At 35.5% G+C, this 25,329-nt stretch overlaps 1 protein-coding gene across 3 annotated transcripts in view; it reads left to right on the top strand.

The window, feature by feature from the left end:
- LOC149804999 (HEAT repeat-containing protein 5B-like) overlaps positions 1 to 25,329 on the top strand; it is a 179,125-nt gene that overhangs the window by 121,003 nt on the left and 32,793 nt on the right. For all 3 annotated transcript variants that reach the window (XM_089946429.1, XM_089946427.1, XM_089946428.1), the window contains 13 exons: positions 104 to 310; positions 1,686 to 1,754; positions 3,549 to 3,670; positions 4,247 to 4,406; positions 7,003 to 7,192; positions 8,761 to 8,930; positions 9,827 to 10,136; positions 10,811 to 10,934; positions 12,751 to 12,869; positions 15,542 to 15,645; positions 17,163 to 17,240; positions 19,403 to 19,471; positions 24,659 to 24,835. In XM_089946429.1, coding sequence (XP_089802555.1) covers positions 104 to 310; positions 1,686 to 1,754; positions 3,549 to 3,670; positions 4,247 to 4,406; positions 7,003 to 7,192; positions 8,761 to 8,930; positions 9,827 to 10,136; positions 10,811 to 10,934; positions 12,751 to 12,869; positions 15,542 to 15,645; positions 17,163 to 17,240; positions 19,403 to 19,471; positions 24,659 to 24,835 — 1,899 coding nt within the window. The remainder of the gene's footprint in view (positions 1 to 103; positions 311 to 1,685; positions 1,755 to 3,548; positions 3,671 to 4,246; positions 4,407 to 7,002; positions 7,193 to 8,760; positions 8,931 to 9,826; positions 10,137 to 10,810; positions 10,935 to 12,750; positions 12,870 to 15,541; positions 15,646 to 17,162; positions 17,241 to 19,402; positions 19,472 to 24,658; positions 24,836 to 25,329) is intronic.

Below are 25,329 nucleotides of genomic sequence, written 5' to 3'. Positions count from 1 at the left end.
CTCAGCCTGTCAGATAAAAAACATTGCTCCTTGTAAATGCAAGCATTTAGTGCATGGTCTGATACTAATAAAATATATTTAATTCTATTAAATCTTTATTCAGAGTGATCCCATCCCAGGACCCCTTCCCTTGGGAGTGTCAGTCATAGACAGCTCAGTGAAACTGTATGGCCTGGTGTTTCCCAATGTGGCCCACAAACACCGCTTTCAGATGCTGCAGCATTTCAACGAGTGTATCAAACATGCTAAGTCGACACGGCAGCAGGCAGTCCAGATGAATATCTTCACAGCTGTACTCTGTGCTCTAAAGGTTGGTTCACTATCTTGTCATCTCATGCTAATAATAATCTGACCTCTAACTAAAAGGCATCATTTTCTGACATTTTTTATATTCTTCAAAATGACTTTGTTGTAAAAAAAATTCTTTGCTGACCTACTGACCTCTAGCAGTGAAAATTAGTTTTTTAAATTATAAGTTATGAAGACTTGTGGATGAGAAGAAATTTCTTATGCTGTTCACATATTTGGAAAGTACAATGCTTAAAAAACAAAATTGAGAATTTTAGAGTAATATTTCTTTTTGGGGTGAGTAAAGTTTGGGTGTTAAATGTGCCAATTATTCCTGTATTCTTCTGTGATTTTGTAGAGTAGTGCAGTTCTGAAATAATGTCTATTTTTATTTGTTAGGAATTAAATTTTACTTTCTGAGTATTCATGAGTATTCATAAATATATAAAGAGAAAGAGAGAGAGAAAATTAGAGTATACACAAAACAGAACAGAAAGTGCTGTCCCTGGATTCTGCTGGAGAATGCTTGAGAATACTGAACAGAATAAATATTTAATACATATAATAAATGCTATCATACAGGTTAGAGAATTTTTAATTCTTACTGTACAGAGCTTTAAACCCAGGTCTGTGGGTAAACGGCAACATTGCCTGCAGACCTGGGTTCGAATCTCCATAGAGTATGATTTAAAATTTCTCTAACCTGTATGATAATATTATTTGTATTAATTAATTCCTCATCATCATCATTGGTGGCTCAGTCACGAGAGACCATGCGAGTAGCGTCCTTGGAGTGTCATCTGTGTCTGAAGTTTGGCAATGTCTGCTGTGGCTGTGCAGGCCTATGCTTGAGTGACGGTCCCTATTGCAGTTGGTGCTTAATTATATATATATATATATATATATATATATATATATATATATATATATATATATATATATATATATATATATATATATATATATATATATATATGAGAGACATCTGTATATCAAACAGAGAGGCATGTGCCTAGTCTAAGGTCCCACATTATATGTTCAGATACTTGATTATATAAAAAAAAAATATATACAGTGTTATTTCAAAAGATTATTCCTACAGTGTGTAAGTTTCATCCTGAAGGTAAGCTTTGTATCGGAACTTGGAGACCTGTCATAGTAACAGGATTTGTGTCATTATTGTCACTTAATGCTAGGGTATAGTTTGGTACTTCTTAACCCTTTATTTATGTTAAGTAAGGGATATGAATAAAGTAAATACTGGGGTAGCAGATCAATGCTAGAATCCAACCAGATCATGCAGCCTTGCACACAACCAATTTAATTAATAATTATAGATACTTAAGTTTTGTTTCATATGCAGTATTGTAAATATAGTTGTCTATATTTTGTTTCAGAACCTGTCTGAGACCAAGACAAACCTAGGTCCAGATGAAGTTAAGAAGGCAGCTTTTAACCTAATATTGGTAAGTCTGTAAACAAACTGGTGTGTAAAGAAATTATTTCTTGCTCTTGTTTTAAGTTTTTTTTTCTGGTTTTAGTGGTATTTTTAGACTTAATCAGTTATGATTGTATTCAGCACTAATTTTTTATGACAGAAGTGTTGGAAGTACAGTGGTCCCCCTCTTACACAACCACCCCTTCTGCACTGGGAAAGTGAAGTGGCCATATAAGATGGGAGGCCTTTATGGGGGGGGGGGCTATATTTATGAGATTTATTTGTATATGTTTTGTGTACAAAGCAAGAAATCTACATATAACTTAAAGCAGTTAATACCTTCATTTAAAAGTAGCTTTAATTATTAAAATGTAACTATTGTCTTAAAAACAGACTTATTTCAAGTTAACATAAATTAATAGTTCTTATTCTTAGGCATGAAATGTGAGTGGGTATTGTTGGCATGCACATTACAAAACCATTCAAAATCGTTATTTAAGTCTTGGTATATTGTTTCATATTTAAAATAATTCTCTTTCCATTTACTCCATTTCCCACCACTACAGAATATTCTTCTTATCTGTTATGATGTTGTTTTTTTGGGTCTTCCCAACATAAAATTTGTAGTCAAGTGAACTCTCCCCATTGTTGTCAATTCAGATAACATTTACTTTTCCTTCTGGAGTATTATTTCTCCATTTAGGTGATGACATGTCAAATTTGTTTTAACACTTTAGTCCTATGTTGCTATATGTACAGTATTGCAGATGTAACTTTTGTACATTAAATGAAATTCCTTTTTTATCAAGGACATAATACATGTACTGTCATGTGGTTTTACGGTCTTTGTCTGGTACCCTGTTTTGTTCAAGGTTAATTTCTTGGTATGTGTTAATCCACAAAATCTGTGCTGCCCATGTTATGATCTTGACAATTACATCTGGTCGTAGTCATAAAAAAAGAAAAGATGAGAAACAAAATGTTGTGTGAAGCCCAAAACTCTACCAAAACATTGCTGACCCCAATTCCTCTAAACGTCAGTGTTAATAATACTAACCTTAGTGGTGCATGTGCTTTAGCCAGCACTTCTTTGAGTAACAAAAACTTGATATCTGGAAACAAGACATCGGCAAAGCTAATTGGATTACTTACCTTACCATATGAATTAAATATTGGTTCTGGATACATAATGATAATAAAATGTGGCCACTTGTGAGGGGTCAGTTTTAATTTTTGTACTAATATGTTGTCTGCTGGTCACGTTGGAGGGGTAGCTTTTCTTGAGGGGTACTTTTGACCACAAACTCATCGGTGCCAAGGGATCTGGCTGTAAAAAGTGGGTGGCCACAGGTTTGGGGGGCTGTTCATGAGGGGGACCACTAGATAGTGTCATAAATTGAAATTTTCATTAACATTTATCACTAGGCTGAAATATCTTTGTATTATTGCTCTAATAGGCAGATAACAAATTAGTTTTTTTATTATGCAACTCTAACATTATATTGTTTTGATGTTTGTCAACAGTAAGAGGTATGACACATAATGGTATAAAACTTGTAAATATTGCACAGCAGTGTCTTCCAGGTCATGCAGTTTTTGCATTTATGTTACATAATGACATGTAACTCAGCAGTATTACTTGGCTGTGTTTCTAATAATGCAGGTTTTGGAGTTTTGTCTAAGGTGGAATAGTTATCATGAGTTTTTTTGAAGACTTTTAAGATTTTATGAAAGTTGTTGAACCATATAGTTTGCATCTTATCATATTATTCTAACATTCAAGTGAGTGATGTGTATAGGAAGCAGTTTCTTTGTGTTTCAGGGGGCATTAGGTAGTACAAATCCAATTTTACGATGTGCTGCAGGTGAAGCTTTAGGCAGGATGGCACAGGTAGTTCGGGATAGCAAATTCATTGCTGAAATGGCACAATACAGCTTTGACAGGTAGGCTTTGTGACTGCATCCATAGCTATATAACTCCATCCATAAATTGTTTTGATTTACAAATAATTCTTACTTTACTGTAAAGCTAAGAACCATTCCAGAAATTATGGTTTGTGGGTGTAGAAGGCACTTTTTAATACACCCACACTCACCAAATTATTACTGAGAAAACCACATACTTGTTGTAGAAAGTCACAGTAAGCTACTATCCACCCACACAAAAATAAATTTACTTTGCTTTTCTCCACCCTTTCCCCAAAGAAGTTTAGACTATTCAATATGTATTTTCTTTGTTGTCAGGAAATACTGTAATCAGAAGGGACAAAATACGTATTTGAAGAAATGAAGGCAGCTAAAAAGTGATCCTACATATGCTTTGCTAGTTGTTCCAAGCTACTTCTCTTTTCCTATGATTATTCACAAATTTGTACATAGGACATAAAAATCAGAAAACATACTCTTAGTTACTATTATAAAGTTGGGGAAAAAAAATTAATTACACCTTTTTTGAGCTATTATAGATTAAGAATAGATCACATGTTAATTGAGTCTCATCGCACATATTTTTGCTTTCAGACTGAAATCAGCTCGAGATGTGGTGAGCCGAACAGGTAATTCCCTGGCACTAGGCTGTCTGCACAGATATGTTGGTGGTATGGGGTCAGGACAACATCTCAACACCAGTGTCAGTATCCTGTTAGCTCTTGCCCAAGACTTCAATTCACCTGTTGTACAGGTAATATTTTACAACCTCACCCTTTTTACAGAATATCCAGGCTAATAAGTCATATCAGTAAAAACATGTAACTTTGTGTTTTAGCTCAGCTGTCTGTGAGACCAAGTGAACTTATGGTATGGAACTGTTTCTGGCATGCTTCGTCTGTCTGTCATCCATCAACACTGCTAATTTTTACGTCTTAAAAATCACTGGGTCAGTTTCAATCACTGAATGTTCTGCTGAAACTTCTTGGAAAATGTCTGAGCCAGTCTTGATAAAACTTGTTAGGAGTGATTCTTGGGATATTCTATAACTATGTCTTGATCAAACTTGTTAGGAGTGATTCTTGGGATATTCTATAACTATGTCTTGATCAAACTTGTTAGGAGTGATTCTTGGGATATTCTATAACTATGTCTTGATCAAACTTGTTAGGAGTGATTCTTGGGATATTCTATAACTATGTCTTGATCAAACTTGTTAGGAGTGATTCTTGGGATATTCTTTAACTATGTCTTAGGTGGATCCTCTAGCAAATGTGTGGTTTCCATAGCAAACCATATGGAAAAGATATTTTCAACTTCTCTAGAATAGCTGAGCTAATTTTGATCAGACTTGGTAGGAACATGCTCTGTAATAATTATGTCTGGGATGATCATCTTAGTAACATTGTGACTTTTCTTAGAAACCAAATGGAAAACCTATTTTCAACATTGTTTTGAATGGCTTAGCCAAATTCAATAAACTTCAACAATTTACGAAGATCAGCTGAGCCAATTTTGAGCAAACTTGATTTTTTATGGTTTACTGAAAATCTGTTTTGGGTGGCATCCATATCAGTTGTGGTAATTCCATAGCAATAAAAAAAGAAAACCTATTTTCAACTTCTCTAGAAATGTCTAGAGCCATTTTGATCAATGTGATTGGAAGTAGTATTTTAGACATGTAGGAAATAGGGCTTATAGTGTTACTTTTGTTTGTCAGTCCTTTACATCATGGTTAAATTGCATTTAGGTCAGTTTTCGTGTCCTTTAGGTGGACATACATGTTCTATGAACACTTCTAGTTTTTTTTAAGCGAACTAAAAGATAAGAAATGGCTTTTTGGTAATAATGAATAAGGAAAAATGAATGAAAGCAATCCTCTTAACAGTTATTTTTTTAATAATTGAAGACAATTTAGCAGTACAAAAAAACTCTGTAATTGTTGCTTGGCTGATTTTGACAAAACATATTGGTTGAAGATATCTATTAATTTGTTTTGTTAGTTCAGCATGAAAATATTTAAATTTTTAACTCCACTGGCCTTAGACCAGATGAACTTATGGGATGACTTGATGTCCATTTGTTAGCACAAGTTTGTTATCATCACACTGTTATGTATATTTGTTTATCTGTTAGTTTAAATTTTTTAAATTTCATTACATGTTTACTATAATGTAACATTGTTTGCTGGACTTGACCTTGTCCAAAATTGTGCTCATTTCTGCGTGACGTGATTGGCTGTTTTTATTTTTTTAAATTTCATTAATGTAAACAACTGAAAATAGCTTCATTGTACTTTATGTGTATGAGCTTATTAACCAAATTATTATTCAGGTAAACAAGAAGTGGTAAATAAGTTGATCAGGGTCAGAGTTTTGGAGATTCCACATGAATTTTATAGGTTATTGTGTTGTAAGTAAACAAGGTTCATTAGACCCTTCTCGAAGGTTATTTTCCATTAGGTAATGGTTGTTTTTAAAAAATTGTTAATGTGACCAGAGGCCAAGCAGAGAACTGTATAAACTTGTGACTGTGAAGATTTTACCAGTTGTCTTTAACATCTAGCACTTTAAGTTGTATCATGTTGTGTCCAGTTTGGGCTGAATTTTATTTTCTTCAAATTATTGAATACAAGTGATTATTTTCTCTGGAAATACAGAAGTGCTCTGACAAACTTCTTGGATAAAGGCATTCACTGGAATTTATACTGAATTCAAACCTGGAATAATATTTCTGTGATTCAACAAGAGACTGTTGACACATCAGTACTTTGTAGGCTATAACAGACACGTCATCACCTTCAGTTTTGGATCTCTTCAAGACTTGAACTGAGTTTCATTCCGGATTTTTTATTACTATGACTTATGTCTTTAATTCTTGGATTAATTTTGGATTTAATTCACAATACCATAAGTTCTTTTTTTTCTTCTCATTTTTCACTTTGTATTCTAGGGAAATAAATTATTTGTTGAATTTTACAAAGCTTGTTGTCTTCACTCTTTTCTGTTCTTTATTTTAAGAGCATAGACTCGTAAAAGCACACAGATTCATCACAAGGTCCAGAATAATGCTAAAAGTCTGGTTAAAACAAATTATCTGTTGGTTATTGGAATTCTTGTCTGTGTGACCAAAGATTTTTGTGAGGTTTGATATTGAAAAGTACTGGAGCACAGCTGACATTCATAATATTACAGGCAAGATGACATTAAATGGTGCCTTCAGGCATACTTACGTGATATGGTCATATTCCACATAGGTGTCGCACAGGAGTGAACTATACATATTTCACACCTTTACACAGATGAAAGAATAGGTTCAGTTTGATGCACAAATGTTATCTTTTATTTCAGGTGTGGTCCCTCCATGCCTTGGCCCTTATTGCTGACTCAGGGGGCCCTATGTTTAGAGGTTATGTAGAACCTACCCTCTCCCTGGTGCTGCAACTATTATTAACAGTCCCACCCTCCAGTGTTGATGTACACCAGTGTTTAGGAAAGGGACTGTCTGCCCTCATTACCTCCATTGGGCCTGAATTACAAGGTATGACAATGCTGACAGGTATTTATTGCAGAAATTAGATTATTTTTTTTATGCATTACCAAAATTTGACCTAAATTCATATTTGTTCTTGTAATTGATAAAGCAGGAAAAATGTATTCTGCTGCTTGTGAGTATGATGACATTTTTATATCTATGCAAATATTAATGTTAGGAAGCATTTGCAGATATACTTGTATTCTCGAGGTATTTTATTGCCCAGGAACGATAAGCATTTCCCCAAAATAAGCCCACCTCTCTTATGACCCAGAGTGAAATAAACAAAATGGCCATTATGTTTTGTAATTTAATCTAAAAGAGTCAACGTATTTTTGTGTGTATGTATTGTCCCAGTGGAAACGAAATTATCATTCATTGAATAAATCATTTGATAGATAGTTACAGGTAATGTTCATTTGCTGGTACAGTATTAAAATCGGTTATTCATAGATGTTTATTTTAAAACCCATCAACTATTTGCAATTTCAGAAATGTAAATACAATATTCACTTGTCACAGGGTTTTAGTGCAGAACATTGCCACTTTTTTAATGCAAGACAGTAATGTGTAAGAGTGTCAAACTGATAAATTGCTGTAAGATGGAATGATTTTGTCAGTGCTGTACTTAATTGCTAACACACCATCCCTGTTCCGTTTAAGTCACAATCTTCTTAGAATAAGAACTAATTGATCCTTGGTTTTATTGACCAGTATTGAAAATTTGCATCAAACAATCAATTGACCAGTATTGAAAATTTGCATCAAACAATCACAAAAATAATTTCATTTCACTGCTGGTAAATTAAAAAAATAAATATAAAACTCTCTGAATGTTTTTGTGATGAAGACATTTCATCGAAAGGGTATTTAAGATGGTCTAGTAGAGATGCAAACACATTGGCACATTTGTACTACCTAGATAAGAAAAGGTGACTACCATTGTAAACGTGTTGTATTGTGTATGCTGATTTGATGTGGTCTCTCTTGCTGAGGGTGCATTTTGTACCATTTCTATTGTAATGCTGTTTTAAATTTTTAATGTATTATGCTTCAGATTAAATGTTAAATATTGTACATTTAATCTCTTACATATATTCAAAGCCTAGGTAACCTGTCCAAGGGTGGAAAGGTTATATAAGTTATATTAAAGCCATTAAGTTCAAGATCAATCTGATTGCCACATTCTTGTTTATTTTATTGAAATTTAGTTTTAGTTTTATTGACTGGATTAACTGGCCTAAAAGAACTGATCATCATGCTAAGTATGCTGTATAACTTACTCTTATTTCATCCAGTTAGTTCATTATTGGGTTCAATCCCTGGCCAAGTCATACCAAAGACTTACAAAAAATGGTACTAACAGCTGCCTTGCCTGGTGCTCAGCATTAAGAGGTTAGTGTTAGGACTGGTCGACCTGGCATCAGGATGATGTGTTGAGCGTATCACTGATGCAGAATTCCATATAAAGGAGTAAAGTATTTTTTGTGTGATTATTTTATAGATTCTTATGAACTGGTCATTATTGTTCTAATCATATCTTTACCAATTGCATATTTTTATTTTATTTCTAGGTAACTCTGGACCCATTGCCACACAGAGAATGTCCAGTCTTGTTTGTTGTGCCATCATGCAGGATCACATGGATTCTCTTGTCCGTGCTGAAGCCATAGCCTGTCTGCAACAACTTCACATGTTTGCCCCTAGACATGTCAACCTGGCCACACTTGTTCCTCATCTTTGTGTAGGTTTTCTTCAATAGCAAAAATCACTTTGAGCACTTGTTAGAATAGATTTAGGGATTTTTAAACAAATTTTGTTTAGACCAATAATGCACAAGTCTGGTCTCCATGGATTTCTAAGCACATATGCATTATGAAGAGAAGGTTAAGTGGAGTTTATTGCAGAAGTATTCAGTCTGTATGTGAGATATGCATTTAATAAGATTTGGCAAACTCAGTCAACATGGCTAGACTCAACCATTTGATTTGTTGCTCAAAAGAAGCAAAATCCCAACATTTCCAAACATGGTTTTACAACATAGTAAAGGGTATTTCATGGTAGTGTGTCTTATTTAAATGAGTCCATCTTGTTGGAAACTGCCTGATCTGAGTGATCTTGAATGCTCTAACATTTGTTACATCATGGACCTTTGTGATAATATCAAATGTTCAGAGTACAGCGTCATAGTCCGACATTTTGCACTACACCTAACTTAGCTGGAGAATACCTTGTGCAAGATAGAGAAGTATTTTTTATATCCATTTCTCAAAACTTTTGCCAGTATTCACCCTTAAAAATAATTAGAAAAGACTATCTCTGATTTGTAAGATGACCCCTCTTCAAGCATAAAGTGGACAGTCATAGAGGTGGGTCAGTTATCTGACCTAATGCAAAGAAAAGCAAACCTTTAGGTAAGATATTAGTTTAATTTCCCCCTTTCTGGACTCTTCTCAGTTATCAGTTAAGGCATTGTAGGGTTGCTATTTATTTGGTGTGGAAATACATATCATGTCCTGATTGTATGTTAAAGTTTATAACCATCACCCCACCCCCCAATTCCCTTGGCAAAAGTTGATGACTAAATTTCACCCAGAGATCCATATATTTAACTGCATGCACTGTATAAATCTCTTATAGGAAGCGCTCAAGAGTAATCATTTGTTACTGAGGAGAGCAGCAGTTGCATGTTTACGTCAGCTGGTAACACGTGAAGCCAAGGAGGTCAGTGAGCATGCTCTGACACTTGCAGATGACGAGAACAACAAAGATTCTGTCATCACTGAAACAGGACTGGAGGGGGCACTGTTTGGCATGCTGGACACTGAGAATGATGGGAAATTGATATCTGATGTCCAGGACACTCTGATAAGCCTACTGCAGTCTCTGGCTACAAAGAACCTGACTCGCTGGCTCATCCTCCTCAAGGACATCCTTTCTGCCTCTACAGGTAGGGGGATAATGTCTGCAAGGGAACTCTGTTTATTAAGAAAATTGTTTTCTTCTTTAAATATGTTAGCTGATCCACTGCCTTGCAAATCCAGCTCTCCCAAGCTTGTTTTTAGCACCAGAGTTCCAAAGTCATCTAGTTACCTATTTCATGCACTTTTAGGGGGAATTTGTGTTTTATGAACACATTTTGAATTTGGCACTGAGACAATACCATGTTGATCTTTCACCATCCAATACATAAATGTCTTACTTTTGTTTTAAAATTAGAACAGATGATGTTTTAAGTTTTCAAGACATCCAACACTGCCATTTACTAACAGCAAGGGGTCTATAGTACGAAAATTCCTCAACTAGGGTGCAGTCAAACTGAAGAATAACAAGCAATAATTAAACAGATTAACGAATATGACTGTCTAAATTCTCATGTTGGCTTCGATGAACTGACAAAAATGGATAGGTAATCTTCTAAACTTGAACAATTATAATATCCCCAATAATCAGTTTGAGTACAAGTTTGCATTCAAGTTGAGCTTATTGCATGATGCATGCGATATTTTCAGTGGAAGAAATTTATTAAGTAGGATTATTAATCTGCAGGTAGATTTCTTTTAGATTTGGTCATTTTATGGATTTGATTGGCAGCATATATAAAATTTTCCACCTTACCTTTAGAGATGACAAGTAGTGTGGTAGTGCAAAGTGATGATTTGGGTGACAAAGATGAAGAGGAGGAAAATGATGGTGAGCAGTTTAAAGCCTCTGAACCTGAGATGACACACCCAACTATATCACCAAGGTCTGTATACTTTGAATTCATCATTTTTTTATGGAGTACAATTTTTTAGGGTGACCTTCACAGTTGCAGGAAGTTTCAAATTTAAAGATCCAATGAATGATCAATGATCCCTTTGTGGAAACAATAGGATCCCTTCACCAGTCCACGAATTTAAGTACAACAAAAATGTATTTTTTCACAAAATCATAAAATGGATTCCCATGGAAATAAATGAATTCAATAGTAATAATTAGCATAGTGTAAATCTCCCACATTTTTTGTCTTTATATTGGCCAGTAATCTAAATCATACAACATAGAGCATAGGTTGTTTAGAATGTAGTAGCTGTGGTATATATTTTGGTAGAGCATCTGATTCATAATCCAAGTGTCACACAGTTGATACCTGCATAGGTTGTTTAGAATGCAGTAGTTGTAGTATATATTTTGGTAGAGCATCTGATTCATAATCCAAGTGTCATACAGATAATATCTGCATAGGTTGTTTAGAATGCAGTAGCTGTGGTATATATTTTGGTAAAGCATCTGATTCATAATCCAAGTGTCACACAGTTGATACCTGCCAAGGTCAGCTTCCTTGATGTGTCCTTGAGAAATACACTTAATGAAATGAAATGTTATTGAGTGGGCTCCATGGCCATACTATATATCATGAAGGGGGTAGTGGTATAGGCCATACTGGGTAATGAAATAGTAGTGGTATAGGCCATACTGTCACGAAGGGGAAGTTGTAGAGGCCATACTGTGTCAAGAAGGGGGTATTGGTAAAGGCAGTATTGTGTCATGAAATGGGCAGTGAAATAGACTGTACTGTGTCATGAAAGGGATAGTGGTATATTCCACACTGTCAAGATAAGAGTAGTGGCATAAGCCATACTGTGTCATGATATGGGTAGTGGTATAGGTCATACTGTGTCAAGAAGGGAGTAGTGACATAGGCCATACTGTGTCATGAAGTGTGTAGTGGTAAAGGCCATACTGTGTCATGAAGTGGGTAGTGGTAAAGGCCATACTGTGTCATGAAGTGGGTAGTGGTAAAGGCTATACTGTGTCATGAAGTGGGTAGTGGTAAAGGCCATACTGTGTCATGAAGTGGGTAGTGGTAAAGGCCATACTGTGTCATGAAGTGGGTAGTGGTAAAGGTCATACTGTGTCCTGAAGGGAATAGTGGTAAAGGCCATACTGTGTCATGAAGTGGGTAGTGGTAAAGGCCATACTGTGTCATGAAGTGGGTAGTGGTAAAGGCCATACTGTGTCATGAAGTGGGTAGTGGTAAAGGCCATACTGTGTCATGAAGTGGGTAGTGGTAAAGGCCATACTGTGTCATAAAGTGGGTAGTGGTAAAGGCTATACTGTGTCATGAAGTGGGTAGTGGTAAAGGCCATACTGTGTCATGAAGTGGGTAGTGGTAAAGGCTATACTGTGTCATGAAGTGGGTAGTGGTAAAGGCCATACTGTGTCATGAAGTGGGTAGTGGTAAAGGTCATACTGTGTCCTGAAGGGAATAGTGGTAAAGGCCATACTGTGTCATGCAGTGGGTAGTGGTATTCCTAGTAGTTTTATAGTGAGGGACAGATTTGCTTTCTCGCAAACAAACCAGAGTTATTTGAATGTGTGAAGATGAGGCAGAAGTAAAATTTAAAGATACGTTTTGTAACCAAAACAAATGAAAAACTAATTAAGTACATTGTCATTATTTTAAAAAATCAGTTTCCCATTTGCTTTTTTATGCACGGGTCCTTAAATTCTAAAAAGGTGGACAAAAATTGGCAACCTCCTGTTTGAATTATAATATCGTTTGTATAAATTGTTTTCAGGTGGCCCACCAGAGTGTTTGCCATAGATTGTTTGCAAAAAATCATTTTAGCATGTGAAGAGGATGACACTCATTTTGACTTGGACAAAGCCAGAGAGGCCAAGCTGGTCAGTGGCAAAGGTACAGTTTTCGTTCAGTCTTGCATGTTTAAAGACTTCAACAAATTATTATTAAACATGCACCAATTGTAAGGAGGTGCATATTATTTTGTGATTTTGTCTGTCCATTTATCTATCTGTCTGTTCCAAGTTTCATTTGTGTACAGTAAACTTGAATTCTGTACAATCCAGAAACTTTCACATTTGCAAGAGCAAGAAAGAAATTAACTTAAACAGTTATTATTTGAATATGAGCCTAAACATGTAACATAAGACAAGAAAGAGGTACTGGTAGGAACATGCATGTGTTGTACACTGTTCGTCATGTTTTATCCCTCAACAAATTCTATTATACATTTCATCAGAAAAATCATTCTTTGATTTCAACCAAATTGGCAAAGAGCGTCCTGGAATAAAAGACATTAATGTTTGTTTAAATGATGCCAATCAACCATCAAATATTGTTGCCATTAAAAAGCCTTAAAACAACTTCCTAAAAAGTGCTGAACAGAACTCAACCTAATTTGGCAGACAGGATCCTCTTATGAAGGCGTTTCAGATTTGTGCAAAATGTTGCTGAATTGTCATCAAATGTAATCACTGTAAACAATTTTTTTCAGAAACCTTCAACTGTCTTTTAAGTAATTCTGAACAAAATTGGACCAAATTTTACAAACAGCTTCCTAGCATAAAGGCCATTCATACAAATGATGCAGAATTGTCATCAGATGTGATCACTGACAATAAAACCATTAGGAGAACCTTGTACTGTCTTTTCAGAAAATGCTGAACCAAATTTGATGAAACTTGATGACAGCATCCTGGCATGAAGGCCTTTCAAATTTATATAAATGATGCTAATCATCATCAAATATGGCCACCATTGCTAAAAATAGAAGAAAAAAACATTAAAAAAATTTCATCTCACAAACCTGCTAACATAATTTTACCATATTTGAAACAAGGCATCATGAGATGAAGGCCTTTAAGATTTTTACAAATAATACTGAATTGCAAACAATAAAAAATAACTGCTGAACATAATTTGACCAAAGTTTAAAGCATTTCAGATTTATACAAAAGACGACAATCAAATCTCTGATGTGACTACCATTACTAAAAATAAAACAAACTTTGAACAACTTCTCAAAAACTGTAAATAGTATTTGACCTAAATTGACAGAAAGCATCATGACAAATAGGATTTTCAGGTTTATGCAAATTTGTCATTAGTTATTGCTAAAATTTAAAAACCTTTTAATGACTTCTTCCTAACACCTGCTAAGCAAAAATAGAAAGCATCAAGGCATACAGGCTCTTTTAGTGTATGTTTTTTTTACAAATTATCCCGATCTGTAATTAAATATCCTTCACATGACTTACTCTCAAAAACCCTGAACAGAAAATTTGACAAGATTTCACAAACAGCAGCCCAGCACTAAGGCCCTTCAGATTTGTACAACTGGTGTAGATCTACCATCAAATATGGCAGCCATTGCTAGATGTAAGACAAGCTTAGAATGACTTTTGAAAATCTGTTCAACTAAATTAAGACATTTGCTTTTGAAATTGTGCAAATTGATGCCAGTCCACTATCATATTATGCCACCATTGCAAAGATATAAAAACCTTTAAATGACTTCTTGTAATAGTCCCCAGAATAGAATTTTATAGCATTCTGGAATGAAACTTTCAGATTTATACAGATAATGAAAATCCACCTTCAGGTATGGCCCCCATTGCTAAAAGTTGAAAACCTTTGAGCAGCTTAAATACCATTTGCCAGAATTTGGCCAAAATTGGCAGAAAGCATTCAGGCATGAAGACATTTAACTTTGTACATATTCTAATCTGCAATCAAATATGGCATATTTTACTGTTACTAAGAATAGAAAAGCATTAAATTTCTTCTCACAGACCATTCAGTATAGAATTCAGTCCAGATTTGACAGAAAAGCATTCTGTTAGGAAAGTCTTTTAAATTTGTTCAAATGATTCTGGTCTGCTTTCAGATATTTACTAAAAACAAACCTTCAAACTACAACATCTCAAAATAATGCCTGACTGAATTCGACCAGATTTGAAGTAAGATCCTTTAAGCTTGCATAGATGATGCTGATCTGTCATCCAGTACTAACAGAAATGTAACAATTCTTGGCTCGCAGAAATGTAACAATTCTTGGCTCGCAGAAATGTAACAATTCTTGACTAGCAGAAATGTAACAATTCTGGACTAGCAGAGATGTAACAGTCTGGACTAGCAGAGATGTAATAATTCTTGACTAGCAGAAATGTAACAGTTCTTGACCATAGGAAGCATGCGAACCCAGATTTCTTGACCAACTGCAATTAGATTTGCTTTTAGATAGATGCCAGGTAGGTGAGTGATATTAAACCCAGATTAGCCTCTTATTTTGTTTTGGATGTGTATCTGAGGACATGCTTTGTGCATTTGCTTGCACAATTCATCATGGTTATACAAGACTATACATCAAGAAAAATATTTTCAGTTCTGGAAACATTTCCATGCCTATTTAGGTCTGCTATTCCCACCTCAATAAACAAGGTGTCACCATTTTTATCTTGCACATATTAATCATGGCACTTACAGTTGACTTTGTTAAATGCCTGTTTTTTTTGGTCAGAAACATATTGTGTCAAGTTAAAAGACATTCCTATATTCATCTTTTTTAGGTGACTACCTGGTCCTGCATCTGTCAGAACTGGTGAGGATGGCATTCATTGCAGCCACCTCTGATAGCAATCAACTCAGGCTAGCTGGTCTAGCTGCTTTACAAGTATGTATTTTGTATACTACATTTTATCCACACGTACAGTACTCCCTCGCTATCATGCATTCAGGTATAAGGTGGTCTGTTTTATAATGTGTATATGGTCAGGAATCCACTTTTTACTACAGTATAAGGTGGTCTGTTTTATAAGGTGGATATGATCAGGGATCCTCAGTTCACTTAAGTATAAGATGATCTGTTTTATAAGGTGTATATGGTCAGGGATCCACTTTTCACTTAAGTATAAGGTAGTCTGTTTTATAAGGTGGGCATGGTTAGGGATTCACTTTCATTATTCATTAGTGATATTATGTTGTCAATATAAGGTGTCCTTTCCTGTAAGGCATTCTACATTTATAAATCCCATGAACAGCGTTATAGCAGGGGAATACTGTACCAAAATAATTGTAGATTCTGTTTCTATTATTGGCTTGCCTGCATTAGCAGATGATGAGACATATGTATCATATTTGTGGCAAAGGTCACATCTGCAGTGGCAACATTGTTAAAACAGTGTGTTAAACTGTTTGTAACTAATTTACAGTCAGTATACATCATACCATGGACTGCTCCAGTGGCCTAGTGGTTTGAGCGCCTGCCTCAGATAAAGGAGGTCATGGGTTATATCTCTGGCCAAGTCATACCAAAGACTTATAAAATTGTTACTAGACAGCTGCCTCACTTAGCACTCAACATTAAGAGGTTAGTGTTAGGACTAGTCAACCTGGTGTCAGGATAATGTGACTTGGGTGGGACATGATGCTACATGTCTGCAGCATGATGTCCCAGTGCTAGACAGCAGTATAAAGTGCCACATTGCAGACATCGTAGTGATATAACTGAAATTTTTTTCAAGCTATATTAAAATTCTAAATCACATCACAACACATGGTTTCCAGGTGAGTTGCCATAGTCTGTGGAACATTCATCAGTTTGGTAGAAGACTCAGTATCCAAAATCAAGTAGCTGACATCTGTACTATTACAGTGTCTGAGTTAATTTTATCTTGAGTTTATTTTAAGGAACTCAGGTCATATATTTTATTGAAATAAACTTGTGCATGTATTTCTAGAGATAGTAAAGATAACACTTTAAATTTTCAGCCTTTTCTAATGGTTGTTTTTTGTATTCACACATGCATGCACTCACACGTACTCACACATACACACACACACACACACACACACTATTCCCATCTAATCTTAACTTTTTGACCAGGTATTCAATACCGATGTTCAGTCCATATTTAAATTGCACACTTCCAGATTGGAACTGGAACTTATGCATCTTCTTTGAAATCTGCATGACAATATTTTTAGACGCAGTGAGTAGGACTTGTACAAATCCGAATTCATTTTGATATTTATTCATATAATAAAGCTGAAAATATTTAAAAGCATAATAGAGGGAATTTTTAATAAATACAAAATTTGAAAACACAATTGATACAGTTGTATGAATTTATGAATATAGGTTTATAGACCTGACAGCCTTGAAATATATAATTTTTTTAACCTTATCAGGATGTGATAACCAAGTTCTGTGCTGTCCCTGAACCTGAGTTTCCAGGTCATGTGATATTGGAACAGTATCAGGCACAGGTAAGACTAGTATACAGTATTTGCTTTTTTATAACACACATGCACAGAGATGCACATATCATAGTCTTTGCTGTTTGCTTTAAGTCACATAACAGTCCAAGTTGACTGATGTTGCTGGCACGTTATGTGCCAGCAGGCCTGAGGCTATACTGTTCACAGTTGGGAGTGTCTTTTACATGATAATTTATGGTAAATAAATGAAATTCGCATGGTAGCACTGATTGATTGATTCAGATGTAAACCTTTATCATAGATTATATTATATTATTTCTTTTGTACTTAAAGTGAAACAATTGTTATTTTTGTTAAAGGTTATTGGAAGATACATTTAAGGCTGTTATGTGTATTTTAGAGAAATATCATGAAGTATTTAAACATGCAGCTAATAGAGCTGAGACATTTATTACTGTATAAACATATTAATGAAGTAGAGGAAGAACATCTTGTTGTCTAAGCACTTGGCATATGATTCTTTTCATTGCTGAATCCAGGTTTCCAAATTTTGCTCCATCAAGTCCTGTGACATAAAGTCAACCATGAATTGATAAAACCTAGGTGCTTGTCATTCATTAAAGGGACAACCAGTTGTCACGGATTTTTCAAGGAATTTATACAATAATCTTAAATGAAATTTTGATGGACAAGGCACAAAATAAAGTGAATAAGCGCCATTTAAAGGTATGTGTAATAAAATTCTCCAAAATGATATCTGTAGCTGCAAAAAGTGACTTATAGCACATACATTAGCTAAGTGACTTGTGCTATAGTTTATGTGCCTACTCCCAAAACTGTGTATGATAATATGGATTTAGGTTTACAGTTGTGCATGTAAACACAAAACTTGGATGATATGAACTCACAGTATAATTCATTCTCATAAGCCAAAAAAGCAAAATTAAGTGAAATTAAGTAGCAAGGATAAAAGACATGCATTTATACTAAGGGGCTTTATAGTGAGGAACCAGTGTACTGCTTTGTTTATCAGTGAGTAACAAGCATTTAAATGACAAACGCCAAAATGCAAACAGCCTGTAATACTTTAACAAACACCAAAATGCAAACAGCCTGTAATACTTTAATAAACACCAAAATGCAAACAGCCTGTAATACTTTTAGAAACCCCAAAATGCAGACAGCCTGTAATACTTTAATAAACATTGTAATGCAGTCAGCTTGTAATACTTTAACATACACCAAAATGCAAACAGCCTGTAATACTGCCAACAGCCTGTAATACTTTAACAAACTCCAAAATGCAAACAGCCTCTAATACTCTAACAAACACTGAAATGCAGACAGCTTGTAATGCTTTAACAAACACTAAAATGCAAACAGCCTGTAATACTTTAACAAACACCAAAATGCAAACAGCCTGTGATACTTTAATATACCCTAAAATGCAAACAGGCTGTAATACTTTATCAAACACCAAAATGCAAGCAGCCTGTAATACTTTGGCAGGTCAGGGGTTTATACTGTTCCCCTTATGTCTTTTATAGAATGAAAAATGTAATCCCAAATTTTCTGCCATGTTAAATGATAACAGATCTGGGTATACACATTTTCAATTGTCAGTGTCATATTTATGACAGTACTAGTGAAATGATTTAAGGGACATCAGTTTTAATACTTTTCTTTGACTGTTACCATTTATACAAACCTACAAGCCATATCCATCTGCAAACTAAATACACCAAGAGCTGCCATCACATAATGCACTGGCAGATCTGGGTCTTGGCAGTTTGTTGGTAGTAATTAGTAGAACAAGCAACTTAGACCCCGATGTACTGGTACATCTTGCAATGAAAGATCAGGGTCACTTGTGGTTTGCAATTGGATCTGACATACAAGTTAGTATAGATGATACTGGGGCCCCAAGTGGCTGAGTGGTCTAAAGCTCTCTCCGTTATGGATCACTGCCATCTCACCTGTCTGCATGGGTTCGAGTCTCGGATTCGGCCAATATGGGTTTGTGAGAAAGCTTGCCAGTAGCTTCTCGAGGGTCGGTGGTTCTTTCCGCTGATTTCTGCCATGTATAACCTATCGTGTGCTGAAAAATGGCATTAAACCCAACGACAACAACAACAACATAGATGATACTTTTATCTAACATTTGTAATGGTGTATATTTAAAATTGGACTGTTCTTTTGATTACTTTCAGGTCAGTGCTGCTCTCCGTCCAGCTTTCTCCAAGGAAACCCCCTCTGATGTCACAGCTGCAGCATGTGATGTAAGTGATTCTTGCTATGGGTTTTTTCATTGAGGTGTCAAATAGTCAGCAAATAAATGACATGGGGACTATATTCCTTTTAATCAATAGCTTGTCAACTTTAGTATGATTAAAAATATTTTCTGGTAAATGAATGCATACATACTTAGCAGCACTGTTTTATATATACTGGTGACTCAGCAAGAACTTCATATATCTGTCTTAATCTCTCTGGATAAGTTTGGAACAAGAAACAAGATTAGAGATAATTAAAAATTATCCCCAAGCTGTATTGGGGTGGAGTGGGGGATATTGTGATACCTTCCATCTGTCCATCCATTCATCTTTCTGCCAGTATCCATTCCTGAACTGCTTAACGGAAGTTTACCAAATTTCATATATTGCTTGTTTAGTAAACATCAGCAAGAGTGGTGTAGTTTTTTCATCTCCTCCCTATGGTCCCTGGAAAAAGTTGCAGTTGCAGTTTTAAAATTAGCTGATAAACCTTTTAATATGCATTCATAGCATACCCTGTAGAATACCATATTTCATGTAATTTTTGTAACCTTTAAATTTCTGTTAAAAGTCAAGTAAGTCAAATCAAAATGACTTGTTTGTACTAAACATTTTCACACAGATAAGTTGGTTTTATAATTGACAGTTTTTAATTTTTCATACAATGACATCTAAGATATTAAGTGTGATATGCTTGAGAATCAATACATACATATCTCTAAAACAAAAAGCGCCCAGAATGAAAATCTTTCTAAACTTTGGCTATTATATGCAACTAAATCCTAAGGTATAGATCTTTTCAATCATGTTAAAATGCCACCCATAAATTCCTTTGTACAGAATCTAATTTGGATGAAAGTGCTGGCAGCTAATTACAGTACTTCATGTCGTCCAGATTGCAAATCTTTTTATAAATTGAAATGAAAAAAGTTGGATATATTTTATGTTATAAGCGTCTTTTTCACGGCTTTGGGGTGGGGGTGGAGGAATATGTTTTTGAAAGGCATTGAGATGTGCCATAGCAGTAACTCAAATTTACATTTAGCTAGGAATATAACTAGGCCACTCTCTCTGATTATTTTTGAGCAGCAAATGATTGACAAATTGCAGTATGTTCATTGGCCCATACTGTTTGTTAGTGTGAACATGTAGATAGAAATGGTAATTGCTGCTCATCTTCACAAATCATTTATTTGACTTGCAGGATGGAATTAGCCCCAGCAATATCAAATTACTACTGATCAAATATTTGATATGAACATAAAATGCTAGAAAAGTTAAGGAAAATTCAGTAAAAGTCCATTTATCTAAACCACCATTGGGACATCAGGCTCCAGTTTCACTAAACATCTCAAACTTTCTTCCTCAATTTGAGACTTTTCAATTTCTTTCTTATTGCTGTGACTTTTCAATTTCTTTCTTATTGCATGGCTTGGAACTTTGAATTTCTGTTGCATTATGCAGGCATTAAGGATATAAATACAATCAAAGTATATACATTCTTTGAAATTTTTGTTTTATTGGTTAGGAAATTTTAGGGATTTCCTCAAATGTAAGGAATTCCTGAATTTGTTTTTCACGTATTAAATCACTGTCTGATATACAATTTTAAAACTATGTTTTTATTTCTTAACCTTACTACTGTGTTTTTATTTCTTATCCTTACTACTGTATATACTTCTTATAAAGTTCAGAAATATCATACTGTATTTCTGTAGGTCTTGAGACAGCCAAAAATAATAATTTTTTTAAAGTCCAAAAACATACTACATTCTTCATTTTATGTACAAAAACAAATCGGAAAAAATCAACCTAGCAATGAAGTTAGCACCTATAATAATATGCTACCCATGAAGAAATTGTTTGTTGCAGAAAAATGGGCTTCATGAACAGTAAATTCTCCACACTGCAGAAAAGCATAAAAAGCAAGTATACATGCAACTGTAGTTTCATTGTCACAGTGGAAGAGTAGTTTATTTTGCTGCCATTCCTGACCCCACAACACTGCTGACACCACTATGGGATTCAAGTCACAGAAAGTTAGAGACAGTTTATGGGCCACTAAAGGATGTAGCTCCTCTGGCCATGAATTTTCATACTAGCGACCTCTAAAATAACCCCGACAACCAACAGACCCTGAAGTAGCAGTATAAAGTTCCATATCTGCAGAATCAGAGAAAACATCATCATAAAATAGAGAAATCCCATTCCACTGATTGTGTAAACCACTCCACATTTGTAAATCATTCTTGCATTCTCCGGAAATATGTAGATGATGATGTAGTTCCTTAACGGATGTTGATACTTGCAATAAATAGGAGACAAATGTCCTGCCTGGGATATTTACATGACAGGCAAAATTCAAGTGTCCCAGGAGACTTAAGAGTTTGCATTTAGTTATGGATTTTCTTTTGAGAAATTGAGTCAGAAGGTTTCTAATTCTGTCTACTTTTTTTCTCTGGTAATTTTGCTTGCATGGTTAAGGTATCCAGAAGCACTCCTAAATATTCCAAGCATGTGGTAGGACCAAGAGTTTTATGAGAAGCAAGTGGAAATCCCAAATGAGCAAAAGCATTGTCACGATGGCCATGGTTCTATCAGCCATGTGGTATGGGTGATCAGTTGTAAGGAAGTCGTCCAACAAGTAGAGCAGATTGTCAATGCCATACTTATTCACTGCAATCCAAGTGATAGCTTGTGACAGCTTGGTGAAAATCTTTGGTGAAGACTGAGAACCAAACACTAGACATAATAATAATACTGGTTGTACCATTTAATGGTAAGGTGGATGGGAATGAGTTCAAATGCATCACAAATGTCAAATATACATAACCATGCCCCTGTACCTGCCTTTCTAATTGTCTTTTTGGCATCATTGATCTTGACATATTTCAAGGAAAATTCCTGCATGTCAGTCAAGCTATTAAGGCTTGAGTGTTCTTGATTATTATGCAGGGCTGAGAAATCAACAATTAGTCTCTTTCTCCTGGAGTATTTACCCTCAGTGATGCCTATAGGATATACCTGGTAAATGGGGTAAGGTGAAGAATCAAAAGGTCCTATCAGAAATCCCTTTTGTTTCTCCTGTTCTATATCTTGAACTATGTGTGGCTGAGTTCTAGCAGACATTAAATTTTTACATTCAAATGTTGCTGAAGGTTCTCTCCAAATACCAGTATGAAAACCCTCACGCAAGCCATTTATTAAATCTGTTACAACATTAATATTAGAGTGAGCACAGAGCTCTTGAAGAAGCACATCAACATTTATAGGGGTAGTGGCAGTTGTAGGCATGGAAGAAACATAATTGCCTTGCATCTTGTCTAGCGCCACACCAGGAACAGAAAAGAGTCGGTCCTTCTTATTATTTTCTTTAGCATGACTTAACGTTTTAATGGGGTTCTCATTCTTGGCTCTCTGATCACAAGTGGCCTGAGGGTGGTCATTCTTGCACAATTTAGGTTGTTTAGCATTCAAAGGCATTTTGAGGTTAGCTGGACAGAAGCCACTTGAGTGCAGAGTACTGTTGCAATAAATGCAAACCTCAGTCTTTCTACCAGAGAAAAAAGCTAGAAACAACTTGTATCCTGGGAAGACCAATCTACAACAACATTGTGTTGTATTAAATACTGGGCAGCCTTGTGAGAAAAAGCATTATGATACTCATAAAAACCAGTTCTACTGTATTTCTGATGCAGTTCATTAATAAAGGCAGCATAAGAATCTAATTCAGGCCTCCATTTGATAAACCTCACAGATAATGTTTTTGTGTTTAGAAAAGGCCTTACAAAATTCAGAAATAGTGTGCTGCCAAACTACACTACAATTTGGTTGCCACCCTGGTTGATAATTTTAGTCTCTGAGCAAGAGTCCATTACCGGTATCAGCAGTAGGGCAAGATTAACATGCTTACCCTTGATTATGTCCTTACTGCTGGGCACAATGTCCACCGGCAGGAGTTTGTCAACAGGCACAGCATAATGCAGTGTTTGAGAGAATCTCATGTTGTCATCCCCATGCCTAGCAAGGGCTGCTTGAAGGTTAAAGTCACCATGCAGTTGACATGTATCATCAGCAGCCAGATTCCATGAAGATTGTGAAGCTGTTGTACCTTGCGGTGATATGGTAGTCATTGTGGAAGATTGTGTCAATGCGGCGACAGATGCTTGTAATTCGGCTAACTGATGCTTGATAGCTGCTATGTCTGACATGTTGAGATCATGTGGTGTATCAGCTGCTTGCAGATCATGTGATGATGCTGTTGAAGACACATATGAAACACCGTCTGGTCACATGATGATGCTCTTGAACACAAGAAGAATCACCTGTCTGCTGTACATTATCTCTGTATTGTTGAAGATGATGCTTCATTCCAATTGAAACTGATACCTTGGTGTTTTCAGCTAACTGTTTAACCAATTTTGATGCAGTCCAATTTTTTTGAATGTCTGCCCAAGTTGAATTTGTCGCAGTAATGGCGCCCTGGTTAAGTTCTGTATTGCGAACGCTAGTCAAACTATTAACAGTTTGTTTTGATCTACAAGAAGCCATTGTGGGCTGAATAAACATATGATCCCCAAAAGATGGAAAGTAACGTGTTATCAACATACTGAAGAAGGATTGTTTTTTCTTTCCGCAGATAATTTTAAGTTAAATGCAGCGTTGACACTGAAAAACATGCATCTCTAATGGCATCCCAGTTGCTGAATGATTATCTCAAACAACTGACATAATGTTTGATCACATGCTTCACATGCCAGAGAAGGCTGCACTGTATGTTACTCAAACTATATTTAATCAATTAAATTACAATATAAATAGCATTAATCATGTGATAAAATGGTTTTCCGTGCAAAGGAATATTATTACTACTACAAAATAACACAGTGGTCATGTGATTAAATAAAATTTCGCTAAACACAAATTGCTTAAAATGTGAATATTAGGATAATGTGCCCCTTTCTACAGCAGATTGTGGCACATCATTTAATTCATCAGCTGTGATTCCTTTCATATCAAAGAAACGCTTGTGTAAGAGCCACTTTGAAGAATATGAAGTAAAATGTATGGATTGTTATGCATTCTCATTAACATGTGCATTCACTCTATATTGAAAATTTGAATTTATTCAAATGCAGATCACAGTATCCTTCTTCAGAGAATTAATGCTAAAATATTACCATTCTCTTTTAGGTATGCAGCACATGGATTGGAAGTGGTGTTGCCCGAGACCTAAATGATCTGCGCAGAGTGCATCACCTGCTTGTGTCATCACTGGGCAAGTTGAACTCACGCACATCTCAGTGTGCACTGTACAACGAGTCTGCTTCCACCATGGAGAAGCTAGCTGTTCTTAGAGCCTGGGCTGAGGTAAGTATTGATGTTGACAGTACACTTTAAATCACTGGCAATGTTTAATCCAAATTTATTAATAAACCAGGGATTTCATGATTGGGTATATGGATCTGAACCCTGGCAGATACATGTGCATCTTTCTGTACCAAGGTGTACTTGATTAATAATAAACACTTTAATTAATGAAATGTAATTTTACAAATATGCAAGATCAGATGCAGATGACCTGGGTGAGAGAAGATATGATTTGGGCTTTTATGGTACAGCAATACAGATAAGTTGTTTATCACCAAGGCAGTTGGAGTAAAGTGCCTTGACTGAGGACACACCTCCCACCCAACTCAGCTGATCCAATTTTGGGATTTGAACCTTTGTTGATATGAGTCCATCATGCTAACAGCTTAGCAAGCTTGACTCTTGCTTACAGCCTCTTATGCCTCTTAAGGCCCGTGTATGCGCCTGTTCTGGACAAGAGAAGAATAAACACAAGTGGGACTTCAGAATTCGCC

Source organism: Sinohyriopsis cumingii, chromosome 2 (assembly GCF_028554795.1).
Source record: "Sinohyriopsis cumingii isolate HCF-2022 chromosome 2, ASM2855479v2, whole genome shotgun sequence".
Taxonomy (NCBI): domain Eukaryota; kingdom Metazoa; phylum Mollusca; class Bivalvia; order Unionida; family Unionidae; genus Sinohyriopsis; species Sinohyriopsis cumingii.
This window is presented reverse-complemented; position numbering and strand designations above follow the sequence as displayed.